Consider the following 15,665-nt stretch of genomic DNA (forward strand, 5'->3'; position numbering starts at 1 on the left):
AATCTGACTTATTGATTCCTCTTCTAGGAAAGACTTAAAAAAATTAATGTATACAAAGATGGAATGAGGGGGACCTGGGTGGCTCAGTGGTTGGGCATCTGCCTTCGGTTCAGGTCATGATCCTGGGGCCTGGGATGAGTCCTGCATTAGGCTACCTACTGGAGCCACTTCTCCCTCTGTCTATGTCTCGGCCTCTCTCTCTGTCTCTCATGAATAAATAAATAAAATCTTAAAAACAAAAAGATGGAATGATAAAGATATTCATGACAGAGTGGCTTATAATTGTATAATAGGGAATGCAGAAACAAATTAAATGTCCATCAAGAGAATATTTCATTGTATATAGACAAAATACAATGAAATACTAAGCAATAATAAAAATCATGTTGTAGAACAACATCTTATGGCAATGAAATACATTCACATATATAGTTAAGAGAAAAAAGGCAATGGAAATAATTACGTGACTGTTGTTCCATGTGTGCATTTAAGAGTACATATTTATGTGGAAATAAGGTTGTAGAAATTTTTAAATGTCAAAAATGATTTATCAGTAGTTGATAGACTTGTAAGGTGATTTGCATTTTTCTCTTACTCTTGTCCCTCTAGTATCTCCAGAAGAACATTCCTGGGCTAGCGTGTTGGAAGATGACAAGTGGTGAATGAAGCAGAACTGAGTTGGCCCATTTCCCCATCTGAGACAGCCCTGTATCATCTGACTGCTAGGTGGTCCCAGATAGATAAATAAGCCTAACATGATCAACAGAAGAGCCACACCTAAGTGGACCTGCAGCTGACCACAGACACACAAGTGAGGTCACCTGTAAGTGGGCCAAGTTGGCTGTACCTTGCAGGTCCCAAACTAAAAAATGTGCTTCGTCGTTTACCACTGGCATTTCATGGTCACCTGCTACCCTGCATTATTGTAGCAATAGATAACAGACAGACCTAGAGCTCGTCAGGGTTTGGGGAACTAGAAAACAACAACAACAACAACGCAACAACCACCTGAGATTCGGTCCAAAGTTGTTTGAGTATAGAGCTTGTCAGAAAACATTTTTGAACAGGCTAGAATGGCAGGAAGTTTAACATCAATATCAAAATAGAACTGGTGTTCTAACATGTGCAAGGCACTAAGCCATGGTCTGGGTGGGTCACAAGTGGAAGGACACACAGCCCCTACCTCCTCCTGGAGCTCACACTGCAATAGTGGGAATTTCCCTTGACTCAGATAGATATGGTTCTCAGAGAGTTAGTAACAATTGTATTAAAATGCTACAGCACCAAAGAGCTTCAAATTGCTGAAGTTGGTTAAAAATGCATTAGCTTTTCTCCAACATGATTCTGAAAGCACAGTAAAATCAAAAAGTCTGCTCCAGCCGCCCGATGAACTTGAAGTAATGAGGTCTATAAGTTGACTTGAACAGAAGAAAATGATATTAAGCTTTCATGGAGGACAAATGAAAGTATCTACCTGTAACCTTTCTGACAGTCAGAGACCCTTTGCCATTTAAAACTCTGCTGCTGTGGTGCATTATTCCCAGGCAGCTGAGAGTTTAATAAGACTTTGCAGAGACACCTAACCTTCCAGTCCCTGGCTGCCTGCTGGCAACCCTAAGGCACTCGCTGTAGAAGCTGACAATCTGAGCTAACATCAGGGCATGGATTTCCTCAGACAGAGGGGCACAGGTTGGCATAGTAATGTCTGCCCGCTGCCCCTCTGCGCATGCAAATCACAGAATGGTCTCATTCTAAGCCAGGTGAAGTGTCCGGCACCCTTGGGTGTTTGATCTTGGAGATTCCAATGGTCATCGCTCTTCATTACTGCAATACCTGGTTTTCCTGCTGAATGAAGAGCTCCCTCTTTAGAGTGATATACAATCTTTCTTTGAGCACGTCCAACCTGCCTGGTCCAGCCTTAATTCCCAGTATTCTTCCTATCACATCCTCCATCCCCTGTACTCTGGTTATTTGGGTTACCTATTTGCTGTTCCTGCTTTGCTCACCTCTTTGCTTTGTTCAGCCTGTGACTTTCATGGTCTCCAGCTGGCCCACTCTTTTACCTTCCAATTCTGGCTTTGCTTTACAGGTTTCTCTTCCCTATAAAAGTTATAGTGATACTTACACAACATACAACGTGCCAGGGACTTTGCTAGGTGCCTTGCCCATCATAACTCATTTGATTCTGTTTAACAACTCCAGGAGATTAGTATTGCTATTACTATTATTATCATCACCATCATCCCAATTTTCAGATAAAGAAAGTGAGGCACATAGAGACTAAAGCAGCTTGCTCAAAGTCAGAATCAGTTCCATGGGGCTGGAGATCATGTGTGTCTTGCTCACTGTTGTATTACTTGTGCCTGATACGAAACCTAGTCAACAGTATTGAATGAAGGAAGGAAAAAAATGACTCCATGAAGCTGTTTCTGTAGTCAGAATTAATCTCTCTTCTCCTTTCACATCCCTACCCCAAGACTTAACACATAAGTGCCTAACATATAACCTCATAAGGTTGGACCCTCATTTTCAAATAATCTGCACTTTCAAACATCACCTTACGCTCACACCCTAACCCTCCCGTGCTTGGAGGAAGTCAGACTTTCACAGATCAGGTGGTTTCCCCACTCTGGTGCTGCCTGAAGGCACTGCTGCTGAGAAAGGAGACCAGAAGTCCATGGGATATGTGGAAGAAAGACTACAGGCGGGAGGTGGGGACTGTGCAGCCAGCCCCTTCCCCTGAAGAAGCACAGCACTGCCCCCTCTGTAGTGAAGGGGCTCCAAGAGCTTGATGGCTCATTTAGAACTAGCAGCCGAGGTGAGTGTCCCTTGCAAATCTCCCCTCCTGTGCCTCTCACACCCTGGCTTCACCCACAGTAGCAGGGGAAGTTAAAGAGGTTGTGGAGGGCCAGGGAGTGGTGGCAATGAAGAGCAGCCAGGCAACTAAATGGGAAGCAGAGAGGGTAAAAGGTAGTGATCAGATGGAGAACCTGGGGCCTCATCCAGCTGTGTTAGTACAAGTACTGAGGCCCCTTAGGTCAAGACCTCACAGGGTTTAAAGATCAGGTGTCATCGTCATTGGCCCTCTCTGCACAGGAGGAACCAAAGGAGGAGCTTGAGCAGGGAGCCCTAGTTCTGGCTTATCTCCCTCCATGAATAGCTATTCTGTTGGCAGCCAAGAGCTAAAGCTGTGTGTAGACAGACGTCAAACCCTGTAGGGTGGTTTCTCACTTCTGGCAGGGGGCACCTGAAACTGAAAAAAATTGTATTAAGGGATTTTGTAATTACTGACTTTCAGTCATCTAGAAAGAGAACTCCCTTCTGCTTTCAGACATTCCATCTTCAAATGCATTTTTTGTTTTTTAGACCACCTATATATTTTTATATTCTTCCATCACTAGATCATAGGCTCTAGAAGAGAGGGGCATGACCACATTCATATTTCTCTCCTGCCTGCTCCTTCCCTCTGCAAATTGCATGAGGGTTCTTTTACAAAACTTTAAACTCATGCAATTTAATTGTATGTCATAATAAGCAAGTGTCACTGCTAAAATAGACTAGTTCTGGGCAGCCCGGGTGGCTCAGCGGTTTAGCACCACCTTCAGCCCAGGGCATGATCCTGGAGACCTGGAATCGAGTCCCACATCGGGCTCCCTGCATGGAGCCTGCTTCTCCCTCTGTCTCTCTCTCTCTCTGTGTCTCTCATGAATAAATAAATAAAATCTTAAAAAAAAAAATAAAACAGACTAGTTCTGGTCATTTTGGTGAGCTTCCTCTTTCAAAAGCTTTGGAGCCAGGGCCAAAATTCCAACTTGCTGGAGGAGGATGTGCTGAAGCACAACCCAGGTTCCCTATGAAAGACTTCCATACATTTACTGGAACACATCCAAAATACCACAGAATCCTGCCACTACCCATCAATATTAAGACTTTCTTCCCCTTTTCTTTTTTAACTGAATGTCTGTGAAGAAAGCAAGGTGATTTAATGCTACAGCTAAACTTCAACAGTGAGATGTCCCTTAAAAGATAGACACTGCCATTAACACCCATCAGAGGGGAGATCACATGCGGCTAGCAATGGTTTCCAAAGATTAATTTTAAAAAAGAGAAAAAAGGAATTCTGATATTGATGACTAGCACACAGGGTAATACAAATGTAAGGCAAGTGATCATTTCAAATGTACAATTACATTTTACCCCAATAATTATTAATTGCAACGTACTTAAACACATATTAGGTTTCCTTCAGAAAGAATAAATAGAAGATAAAGTTGATTTACAAAGCACTTTCATATAAAATATCTCATTTACTTCTCACAACAATGCTTTTGTTTAGATAGTTCCTTCCTCATTTTACCTATGGGGGAACTAGGTGCTCCTTCCACCACCCACCTAGTAACCAAATTATCAAGCAGTATAGATGGTAATCAAGGATATGGGATCTGAAAAGACAAATGTACTCAAATTCTGGCCTTTCCATTTATTGGTCATGTGACTTAGACAAGTTAGTAAAATCTGGACCCAAAACTAGATTTTGCAACTTAAAATCCTATGATACCATACCAAAGGGCTAAGGAATACTTGAGAAACAGAAATGGGATGGAAATACATGCATACTTTTCTTTGCCAAATGAGTCATTCCACCATCATGTCCGTATCTCCACGTTTTGTAATTGCTGTAGAGTTTAAAAATACTTAAAAGGAAGAAGTGACCCATTCTTATGAACCTTATGAATCTATCTATCTATCTATCTATCTATCTATCTATCTATCATCTATCGCCTCCATAATAAAGCATTCTGAAGGGATTTGCAATAAAACTCACCACTGTGAGCTGGGCAGGGAATGCACGAAGCCTCACCAGTTGAGGAGCCAATCTAGGCCAGATTCAGAAAAAGCTGGGAGTGTCACTGGGCACAAGGCCTTGGGCTAGAACTCTGGGTCCAACCGAGGAGGCAGGGCTATTTTGATCGTAGCTCCACCCTCAGGAGAAAACATCTCATGGCCAGTTATAGCCGGAAAGCTGCCACCATAGCTGATCTGCGAAACTGTTGCTGGAACTCAGAAATCAGGTTTTTATCAATTAACTATTGCTACAATAATGCCATGTAACAAACCACCCCAAAACTCAGTGGTTGAAAACAAAATACTATTCTATTCTGGATCTACAGATCATCTGGGACAGCTCTGCTTCATTCTGCAGGTCTCTGAGTCTCCCTGGCCTTTCAACCTCTCTGAACTAGAAGGCTTGCTGGGACATGACATGTTCTTTTCAAGGCAACGGCAGAGGTATAAGAGGCAAAGAAGAAACCCAAAGCCTCTTAAGTCCCCGACTATAAATTGGCACCATCATGTCAGCTCTATTTCATTGATCAAAGCAAGAGGCCAAGGCCAAAGTCACAAGGCAGGGAAGTACACTCTGCCTGTGATAAAGCCATGATAATTATGAAGTGCAGAAGACATAAACAACTTGGATCAGCAATTCAGTCGACTACTGTCCACCTCCTTGGCTACATTATTCACATCTCTCCAATATGAAAATAGCCTATCCTCTCCAAATACATCCAGAAGTCTCACCCAATCATGGTATTTGGCTCAGCATTTAAAATTTCATGATCTATATCTGGGCCAGATATGAACTGAACCTACAAACTAAGAAGACAAATCACTGGCCCATCCCCTCTTCATACCACACAATATGCAATGGTCTAACAGGGATAGAAGACAGGAGAATCAGTGAACACCTCATTTACAATGAGGAAACTTATTCCTTAGTCATTCTGAAATCCCTCTAAGCAAATTAGCCAAGTTACCCAGCCAAAGGAGTAGGATATATTTCTTACTAAGATCTTGGTTCTGTTTCCAGGGAAGGGAAGTCAAGCTGTGGGCATCAGGTGGAGTCGAGTGGGCTGGGTGTAAGATCTCTGCTCCATTGTTCTCTACAGCTCCTAGCTCTGTCCTATGAGGCATCCTTTTCTATCATCTTCCTCACTTGCTTCTGAAAGGGACATTGAAACTTATACATTTTTTTGGTGGCTAAAACTTTCCTCAGCCTCTTACCTACCTGTAGAAAACAGGGAGCTGTGGGACACCTGGGTGGCTCAGTTGGTCAAGCAACTGTCTTCAGCTCAGATCATGATTTCAGGATCATGATCTGGGGATCTCAGGATCATGGGATCCAGAGTAGGGGTCTCTGCTTAGCAGGGAGTCTGCTTCTCCCTCTCCCTCTGCCCCTTGTGCATGCACTTGCTCTCAAATAAATTTTTAAAAAAACTTAAAAAAACAAACACAAAACCTGGGGGCTCAGAGGTCTTTTTTCCCTGTCAGTTTCAATCTCATTTAGCTTAGGCTGGTAGTACTTAGTTAGGCATCTTTTCTACAACTCAGTGGGTTTTCTATGTTTGATTCCAGTCCATTCTATGTGTCAAAGCCACAATTTTTTTTCAAGACAGGATTCTCTTTGCCGATTTAATTACTAGCACTTTGGGCACATCAGGTGGCAGTAGTACTATACCTTTAAGTTTCATAAGAGGTTTTAAAGTCACTTTGTAATAGTTAATAAAGTTATTAGCCACACCCCTGATTGGGTCCTTACCCTGAGGCCATGTTTTCCTGCCAGTCACCTAGATTTGGTCTTTGTCTCTCCTGCCATGTGATTCAACAACCAGACCCTGGACTTGATCTTTGGCCCCAGGCTGTATCTTAATTTGAGAATCTTTTTCTGGCTGGAGAGGCTGAAGATTAGAAACAGTTTTGATTTTTTAACCCAGCAACTTCAGGGCTGCCTGCAAACTGTGTTTTGTTTTATTTGGTTCTGAGCATATCTCCTTTCCTGTAGTAGTTCCCTATATGCATTTAAAAGCAAACAACTCATTCTTCCAAAAATTTTCTTGGAAACGAGTTTCTCATCTTTCCCTCACCCTTTCATTTGATTATGCTGCTCACTGCTCTGCGTGCTTATACCATGCAACCTATCAGTGGGTGGGAAATACTAGTATTTAAATTTGTGTACACAGAATGTCCCACTTGGACCTTAAGGTCAAATTTATCTGTACGAAATACCTCTTCTAGAACTCAACTGTGTGACAGCAAGATCTGGCTCAGCCCTCAAGAAGAACTTAGAATTTTTTAATTGCACTATATTTAGATCTTTTCTTGGAACCATATAGAGGGAAAAAAATAGTAGAGTAGGATTTGGGTACTTCTGTTTTGGATTAAAAAAAATCTTACCTTTGTCCCTTAGAAGGGCTCCAGGTGCAAATTCTACTGGTCTGAAAATATCTGGAACAGATATCCACTATTAGTGGATGTTCTAACTATCTCTGGCCCATCACCCTCTACTGCAGAACCAGTGAGTTCAAGGCTATAGACACTACAGACTTTTGCAATTATACGGGTGCCCTCTCCTCTTTATCCTATTTGTGGCAACAAGAGATTAACCTATCAAAAGTGCATCACTTGTCTCCACTAAAGATATAGCTAAGCTTCTTACCACTGGAAATCCCTGCATAGGTTCAGCTTCTAGCATGGGGCAAATGGACCAGAACTTCCTGGAATATAGGACCACAGAGCTGGCATTGGTGCTTAACTCTCCACAGTGTACAGATCTAACTGGGGACTCAGCTTCCCAGGGACCCAGTCCTTCTTTAGGTTCATGGAGCCTGTACACTAGGTGGGTTTGGCCCAACTCATTCCAAAGAGGATCAGCCAGCCACTCCTCAATCTAGGCAAAGAGGGACTCTGATTCCAACCCAAATGCGTGGGCAGAAGGTCCTGACATACTGCCTTATGCCTCTCACATCAAACTTGGTAGAAGTAGTGTACTTAGAATTTAACCTCTTTTGATAGGCAGATATAATTTCCTTAGATGTCCTCCTCTAGGCCTAGCAAGAGACTCTAGCTATAAAACTGGGTATTGTCCACCGTTAGGAGTCAGCATAATCACATATAAGTCCTTGGTCCCAGTGGCCCAGAAGCAGGTTTGTCAACTCAGGTTCTACTGAAAGAAGCTCGTTAGTCCACTAGGCCTAGGAAAAAGGCAAGGGCAGTCAGAAGAGAAATGCCTTGAGACAACAATCATGGTCATAATTTGCATAGTTCTCTGTGTGTTGATTGTTCTATGTATTTTATGTATATTAATGTTTTCTCTCACAGCAAATTCTATTCTATAGATGGAAAAAATCCTATGCTCTTAGAAGTTAAATAACTTGCCTCAGGCCTCCCAACAAGTAGATGGTAGCACAGGAACCTGAAGGCAGACATTGTGTCCCCATAGTCCCATCACTATGCCCTGGTGTATGTCACCTGGCCTGCTCCAGAACATGGGGTATTTATTATCAGGAGAAAGGGCTTACCAGCCAGGCAGGATTCTCAGCTTTGAGGATAGAAATGTTAGTTGATTGTTCCTTCATCTGTTTTTCTGAGCACATTCTATCTGGAAACTTGAAAGTCTATACTCTCAGAAGGATGGAGGATCTCCTCTGTCCTCTTCTTGGAAGAAGGCTTTTCCCCAAGAGCCTCTTCTTGGAAGCAGATTGAAGTTTCCTCTGCAGACTGAGCCAACCCAAATGTTTGTTCTCAGAACCATTTTGGGCTGCTCAAGTGCACAAAGACTTCAGTAGAAATTCCAGACTTGTACAACTTAGAACATGGCAGATGAAGTCAGTCTGGAAGTTTCAGTGTCTTACCTATGGAATCTGACTTTGAGCCCTGAGCACTGGCTGTTCCACCAAGAGGAATTAGCTGCAAGTGATCTAATTCTATACTTACATCAAACACTCGAATTGTAGGTAAAGTCTTTCAAATACAATTGTAATCATTTTATAGTTGATTCTAAGAAGTAACAGGAAAATGGGATCGATCACTTTTGTAGGCTGTGAATAAAAAATCATAGCATTAAGAGAAAGAGGGGAAGTTTTTCTGAAATGCTGCAGAATAATTCTGTCAGAAGAAAAAGATATACCATTGAGAAGTAAGTATGATGTATTGAGAGACTATTCATTGTCACTCTGGTTCATGGAGTGATTCTGAAAGGAGGGTCTGTCAAAGCACGAATAGTATAGAACTTCTGCTGAACTCACACAGTTTGAGCAAACTTGGTATCTGCACCCCATCTCCCATTTCTAATATGCATGTATTCCTTTTTTAAAAATATTTTATTTATTTATTTGAGAAAGAGAGAAAAACACGAGCAGGGGGAGGGGTAAAGGAAGACGGTGAGAAGCAGACTCCTAGCCGAGCGTGGAGCCCAGTGTGGAGCTCGATCTCAGGAACCTGACTGAGATCATGACCTGAGCTGAAGTCAGAGAGTTAACCAATTGAGCCACCCAGGCGCCCCTAATTCTGTGTGTACTCTGACCTTCAGCGAACAGCATTGTGAATATAAGAACCCAAGAATCATTCCTACCTGTTGGATCCCTATATCCAATCTGTAAATCCTAAAAATCCATTGATATTAATGTAGCTGGAAGCCACACTGCTCTCTCCATACAGCACCACCTTATTCAGGCTCTTATAATATCACAACTGAATTCCCTAAGCAGCCTCCTAATAGGCCCCCCTGTCTCCAACGTTACTCCTGCTCTCTCCATTCTCTGTGTTGCCGCTGGTGTGATCTATCTGAAATATAAAAGGGCTTCCACTTTCTAAAACTTTTCACTTGGCCTCTACAGTTATCAACTCCTTCACCTGTGTACACAGTGCTGCTCATCTGCTATGGCTACCTTCACACCAGCACATAGTCACTCCAGTTAATTAAACTAGCAATAGATCCAGGATGCTGTATTGCTCTTTCTTCTATCTTTAAGCTTTGGTTTTTGTTTCTATGTGCTTGGAATGCCCTTTCTCTGACCCCACAGTTCCAGGAGAGAGATAGTCATGGAAGGTGACCAAGTGTGGGTACTAGAGATGAATGTGCATTAGAACACGATGAAGGACACTCACTGAAACTGTTCACGGGAATCCCTATACGATGGGGTGGAAGAGGAGGTGTTAAGGGATTGGTATTGCATGATATACTTTTTTCCATTCCTATATTTCTTAGATTTTTTTTATTGAAAATATGCTTAACTTATCTCTTTATATTTTTCACCACACTTTCCCATCCTCACCCTCAGAGATACTGAATCAATGCAGAAGCATCCAGATTCTGATTTTCCACAGTCTCTCCCCCCACTTTTGAAACTGTTCATCACTTTTTAGGGAATTGTGGTTGAAGTGATTATTTTCAATATAAGGCAACTGACATCTCTGAGAAAAGCTCTAACTCTATTATACAATACCTTTTTATTATTTCTTTTTATTTTGTAGTAGCTTAATTCCACTACCAATATACATTCTCGAGTCTCTACTACACATGAATTACCTGTACAAATTATAATAGCCTTGACAGCCATCTAAATAGCCACATTCATATAAAGGGCCTACATGATCCATTATAAACCATGTGTTTGTGCAGTAAGTCTACAAATTATTTTAAAATTAAGGCAAACAAGAAAAAAATCTACAAGTACAAATATCAGGATTTCTTAAATCCTAAATTTTTAACACTAACTGAAATACCATTTGATTGGCTTTCAAAGCAATGGCTCGTCTCAAAATATAAAATAGAAAGTTATTACAAATATTGGCTTTGGTATTATATATACCTATTTCCCTACACATTTTCAAGTTTTTGACTTTGGGAAAATATAAACATGTAAGTGTTTTTAGAATTACCTCTTGAAAATATCTATAATACCCTAAAATTCAGACATTAGAGCATCTATTTCTTTAAACTTGTTAGTTATATTTTCAATACACTCTCCAGCTTTTAATTTTATCCCATCATTTACAAGATAGTCCTCTTCATAGTGGTTTTCAAATGAGCTGGATGCAGGAACTTCAGGGTTGCATTTAGATAACTGTAAAAATAACCATACAGTTCATCAGAAGTACATCAAACTTACTGGAAGACCAGGCTTAATTATTTGAACACAATGTAAAGTAGTCAGTAACTCCACAAGCCATAGCAGTAACACAAAGTGTTCTGTTAATGCTGGTGGTCAAATAAAATAATGATCCCCATATAGAGTATAATGCATAGTAAATGTGTTAATAATTAAATAATTTAAAATAGTTAAAATAATTTCCCCATATAGAGTATAATGCATAGTAAATGTGTTAATATAAGAAGGACTGATTATTCAGGCCCTCTCTTTTTTCACCAACATTATACATTTTAGTTTTAATATTAAGCTTGGGGAAAACATGACCTGTTTCATTCTATGACTTTTCTATATTTGTTTATTTTAAAAATTATTATTATAGAGAATACAACTTAAAATTGTTTGAGTTCCACTTTCCATGGCTAGCTTCTCAAAAGCCTCTACATGACTTATACATAGTGATAGTTTGCTCTAGCCTAGTAGAAAGGGACACTAGTAAAAATAATACAAATATCCATAAACACATACAAGATTTGTAACTTCCAGGTTCATTAAAGGTAGAGTGAACTTCCATGAAATTAAGAAAAAAAATACATGTAATTTATACAAGTATTTCACATATCAAAAAATTGTACCTTTTAACACAATAATTATTCACTAAACTGTCTTATGCATATGGCTTATCGAATTTGTGAATCATTCAGGTGGATTTTATAAAAATCCGATATTAATTCTCTCTCATTGCTTGCAAAGCTGGGGCATGACAACCAGTGTTAATATTAGCTAAAGAAGAACATAATTAGGAAGATGACTTTACTAAGGAAAATAGCCTCATAAAACATTTCAGTGACAAATAGAAAAGAATTCTGATTATCTACTTGTGTATGCTTTTTTGTGTGTGTTGCTACCCTCACCCAATGCTTGACAGTAATCAACCTGAACCCTCATACATTAAATGAAGGATGAAAACACCATCATATTTACAACTTTGAAAATAGCTCAAATGATATCCTCTCAGAGAATAAACATGCTCAGAACCTTAAAATTATCAGGTGGCTCTTTTTGGTATGTTAGCTTGTAAGAGTTCACTTTCTCCTACAAACAAAACACAGCTTCAGTTTTAAGTGGTGTTAACTTTGGAAGCCATACTAATTTTCCCTGCTAACTTAAAAAAAAGAGAGAGAGAGAGAGAGAGAAACCCCTGAGGTGATCATTTCTTTTCTTTTAAACTGGAAATTGTTCCAGCTTTGATAGTTGGTTTCATCGCTATTCTCCTCATTTAAAAGTGAACAAGGCCCTAAATATACTGAACCTGATGTGAATGCCAGACTTACAAAGCTCAGTGTGGAGAATGGCTTATGAACCAGTCCACAGGAGGCACTCACCTGCCTGCCAGAAAGTTAAAATGGTTAATTTTTACAATTCCTAAATGGCTCTTGAAAGCATAAAATAATACAAGAATCAAAAACAAAACGCAAGCTCCTGCCTGGTGATATATTAAAACTATGTATTTTACCTTAAGAAATAAAAATCAGAAGTAATTTTCTGTTCTATCAAGTTACTAGTTGTAATAGTAAAATAGAAGCCAATTCTATGGCTGTAAAAGCTCCAGGACATCTCAATAAAAATCAACCTGGCTGTAGTTTTAAAAAGACAAACTGCAAAGACTGAAAAAACATTGCACAAAACCATATGGTGCTCACACAAAGCACACATTTGCTAGAAAAGAGTAATTTGTATATTAATTACATGTATATAATATATGTGTCACCAATCTACAGATCTTGCTTTATAAAAGGTAAGATCCATATAGAGAAAATAAGTTTTTTCAAAAAGGAACTCTAATTGGAAAAATGGCATTCACAACCCACGCAAATTCAGATATAGGTTGATATTGCCGGTGCTAATTAAGAAAACTATGTTTTTCAACTTGGTAAGAGTTTTTAGCATTAATTTTATTTTCTTTTAGGGTATTGATCTCTTTAACTATAGATCTTGTATATTCTGATTTCTAACTCAATACGGGGGTGTTTATAAATCATTCTTTTTCTTTTTGGAATTTTGAATGAAAATCATGCAATTGGGCAGTCTGCCAAAGTGTGTAAACAACCTTGCCCATATACAAATCCACCTTTTTCAGCATCTGAGAAGGGACAGACTTGGGAATGGGTAGTTGCTCCAAAGTGACAATGTGGGAATGAAATGAAGAAAGGAAATCTCAGCCCTTCTCTCTAGTGGCTGCCATTGCCAATTCTCGTCTATAATAACAGCTAACCTTAGGGTGTCAGTTACCATACAGACTACTTTTCCTGATTTGCCTTATTTAACCCCCCCAAAATCCTCTGAGGCATGTGATAAGCAACTGTACCAAATTACACAAGTCCTCGATGACAGGACTAGGATTGGGACATTGATATTATATTCCACAGTCAGTGTTCCTAACCATTGTACTCTCTTGGTTCCAGGCATTGTATACGTTTAAATGAATGAATGCAGACTGAACAAAACCTTAAGGATACAGGACTTCTTGCTTCCATTTTTCTTCCTATTAGAGAACAGCTGTACTGCCTTGTGGAAGCGTCTGCCTTATGACTTATTTTTCTCAAGCCTACCATCACACTGCTGCTCTGTATTAATGACCTAGGCTTGTACCCTCATTTTATTGCACAAACTTGGAGCTGATGTGCCGAGCAGTTTGTCAACCAAATTAAAACCTATGTTGTCACATACAAATACTGAGTAAAGTAAGCACCCATGGACTTTCTTAGCCCAACAGAGGTGGCCAAAAGAACAAAACTGGAAAATTCTACCTCCAGTGTGTCAATAATGAGGTTTGTCCTCACAGAGGTTGTCCCTGTGCATGAACCAGGCAGGGCAGGTTTCTTAGCAAGCTGCTCTTATTCTGGCCCCTTCTGACTGTGAAGATCAGCAGCAGTGGAGAGGTCTCTCTGCAGTGGCAGATCCTCAAAGATCTGGAATACAAAGGGCTTCTCCACTCACAGACTTTATTCAAAGACTGATAGATGCATTCTAACTTTTCAACAGGCTACTAGTTTATTATCACTTTAGTATAATCAAGGGCTCAAATTTCAGAAGGGAAAAAAAGTTTTCTACCTAATTAAAATGTACATGCAGAAACAGTTTCTACCATTTACAGAATCTGAAGTTGCTATTTAGGCCTAATCATGATTCAGGGCTACCTTTTTTCCTGCATTTACTTCCTTTCCATGCTCCTCTTCAGACTCATCAGGTGCTGCTGTGGGCTCTAGCGCCTGCTGTAGCATTTGCTCCAACTCTTTTAGTAAAACTTCTGCCTCAGAGACAACTAAAAAACATCATTAATGTAGTAAAAAACATTACATCTTAGTTAATTCAAATGAATCCATAATCTTAACCACCCCAAAAGATAAAATCATCTAAATGCTACAAGATTAAAAAATATATTTTTAAATAATTTTCACATATGGCCTCTACTTGATGCAAAATAATTATGGATTTCCAGGCAAATATTTCACAATTATTCCTTTAAAAATGTAGGTGATATTTTTGCTATATGTAGATCACAAAAAGCCCACTAGAAGTATCTTTGTTTTGTTTTGTTTTGTTTTCAGTCAGGGCTAAACTAAATTGCTTTATATAAACCAGGGGTCAGCAAACCTTTCCTGTGAAGGGACAGAGAGTAAATATCGCAGGCTTTGTGATTTCGGTCACAACCACTCAATTCTGCTGTTATGGTACAAACCACAGACATGTACCTAAACAAATGAAAGTGATTATGTTCCAATAAAGCTTTATTTAGAATAACAAATGGACTGTGGGCCTCAGTTTGCCATCCCTACAGCAAAGTATTAAAACTACTGTTAAAAGGGAAAATCATGTAATTAAGTGGCTAATCTAAACACAGGCTAATCTCTTTCTAATCCAAATACCAGCACATCTTAATTGCTTAATCTGATTATATACATTTTTTTAAATACCACACTTACAAAATTCTTTTGCGTGTGTGCTACTGTGACATGAATTCACTGAATTTGGTAAGATGTAATAATATCCTCACAAAAGAAATAGATTACCATTATATAACTATATACACTATAGTTGAGTCTATAGACTCAACTACTGATTAATAACATGCAGTTGAATTCCCGATTCAAATAATATAAACATTTTTGTTTGATATAGTCCTGTTGAAGTAAATATCAAGGAAAGGAGACCACATGTGTCCTGCTGTCCTGCACAAGAGACAGATGGAGCATCTGAGATGTCCTTCCAAGGCAACGTGATTCAAACATAAAGGCCATGAATACATACCTCATCATTTTTTACTCTGGTGACAAAAATCTGACATACCACCTCCTATTATCTACCATTCTTTGGCAGGTCACCAAAAATCACACTAGGTAGAACAGCTAAAAGTTAATGGAATATGAAAATAGACCCAAGCAAGCAGGACATATGCTTTCAAGCTAAAATATTATCAGTGAATATGGAAGCAAGGCATTCTCAGCACTAAGTTTTAATTTAATTGTTGAACATATTTTAAAATTTTCTAATTAGTTATTTTTAGGAAGAATGCATACAATATATGCATCCCTTTATGTCTGTGTGAACACACACACACACACGCACACACACACACACACACACACAGGTATCCTTGTACACTATGTTCTAAGGTGAAAAACAGAGATTGTTAATGTGGAAAGTTTTATGTTTTCTTTCCTTCAGTTCAAAAGAATC

The 15,665-nt window shown here is 39.4% G+C and overlaps 2 protein-coding genes across 7 annotated transcripts in view; both read right to left on the reverse strand.

Moving 5' to 3' along the window:
- RBMS3 (RNA binding motif single stranded interacting protein 3) overlaps nt 1–15,665 on the reverse strand; it is a 1,727,904-nt gene that overhangs the window by 1,679,730 nt on the left and 32,509 nt on the right. The window contains exon 1 of one of the 6 annotated variants that reach the window (XM_041733597.1): nt 7,231–7,371. The exons of 4 other annotated variants lie outside the window; for them this stretch is intronic. The gene's annotated coding sequence lies outside the window, so the exon portion shown is untranslated. Of the gene's footprint in view, nt 1–4,825; nt 5,230–7,230; nt 7,372–15,665 lie in introns of those variants that run through there. One more of the 6 variants, XM_041733596.1, reaches the window with a different exon arrangement.
- ZCWPW2 (zinc finger CW-type and PWWP domain containing 2) overlaps nt 9,309–15,665 on the reverse strand; it is a 109,177-nt gene continuing 102,820 nt past the window's right edge. Inside the window, exons 8-9 of the mRNA XM_041733626.1 lie at nt 14,126–14,250; nt 9,309–10,901 (exon numbers count right to left, since the gene is read on the reverse strand). Of these exons, the coding sequence (XP_041589560.1) occupies nt 10,740–10,901; nt 14,126–14,250 (287 nt within the window). The 3' untranslated portion in view covers nt 9,309–10,739. The remainder of the gene's footprint in view (nt 10,902–14,125; nt 14,251–15,665) is intronic.

This window comes from Vulpes lagopus, chromosome 19 (genome assembly GCF_018345385.1).
Source record: "Vulpes lagopus strain Blue_001 chromosome 19, ASM1834538v1, whole genome shotgun sequence".
Lineage (NCBI taxonomy): Eukaryota > Metazoa > Chordata > Mammalia > Carnivora > Canidae > Vulpes > Vulpes lagopus.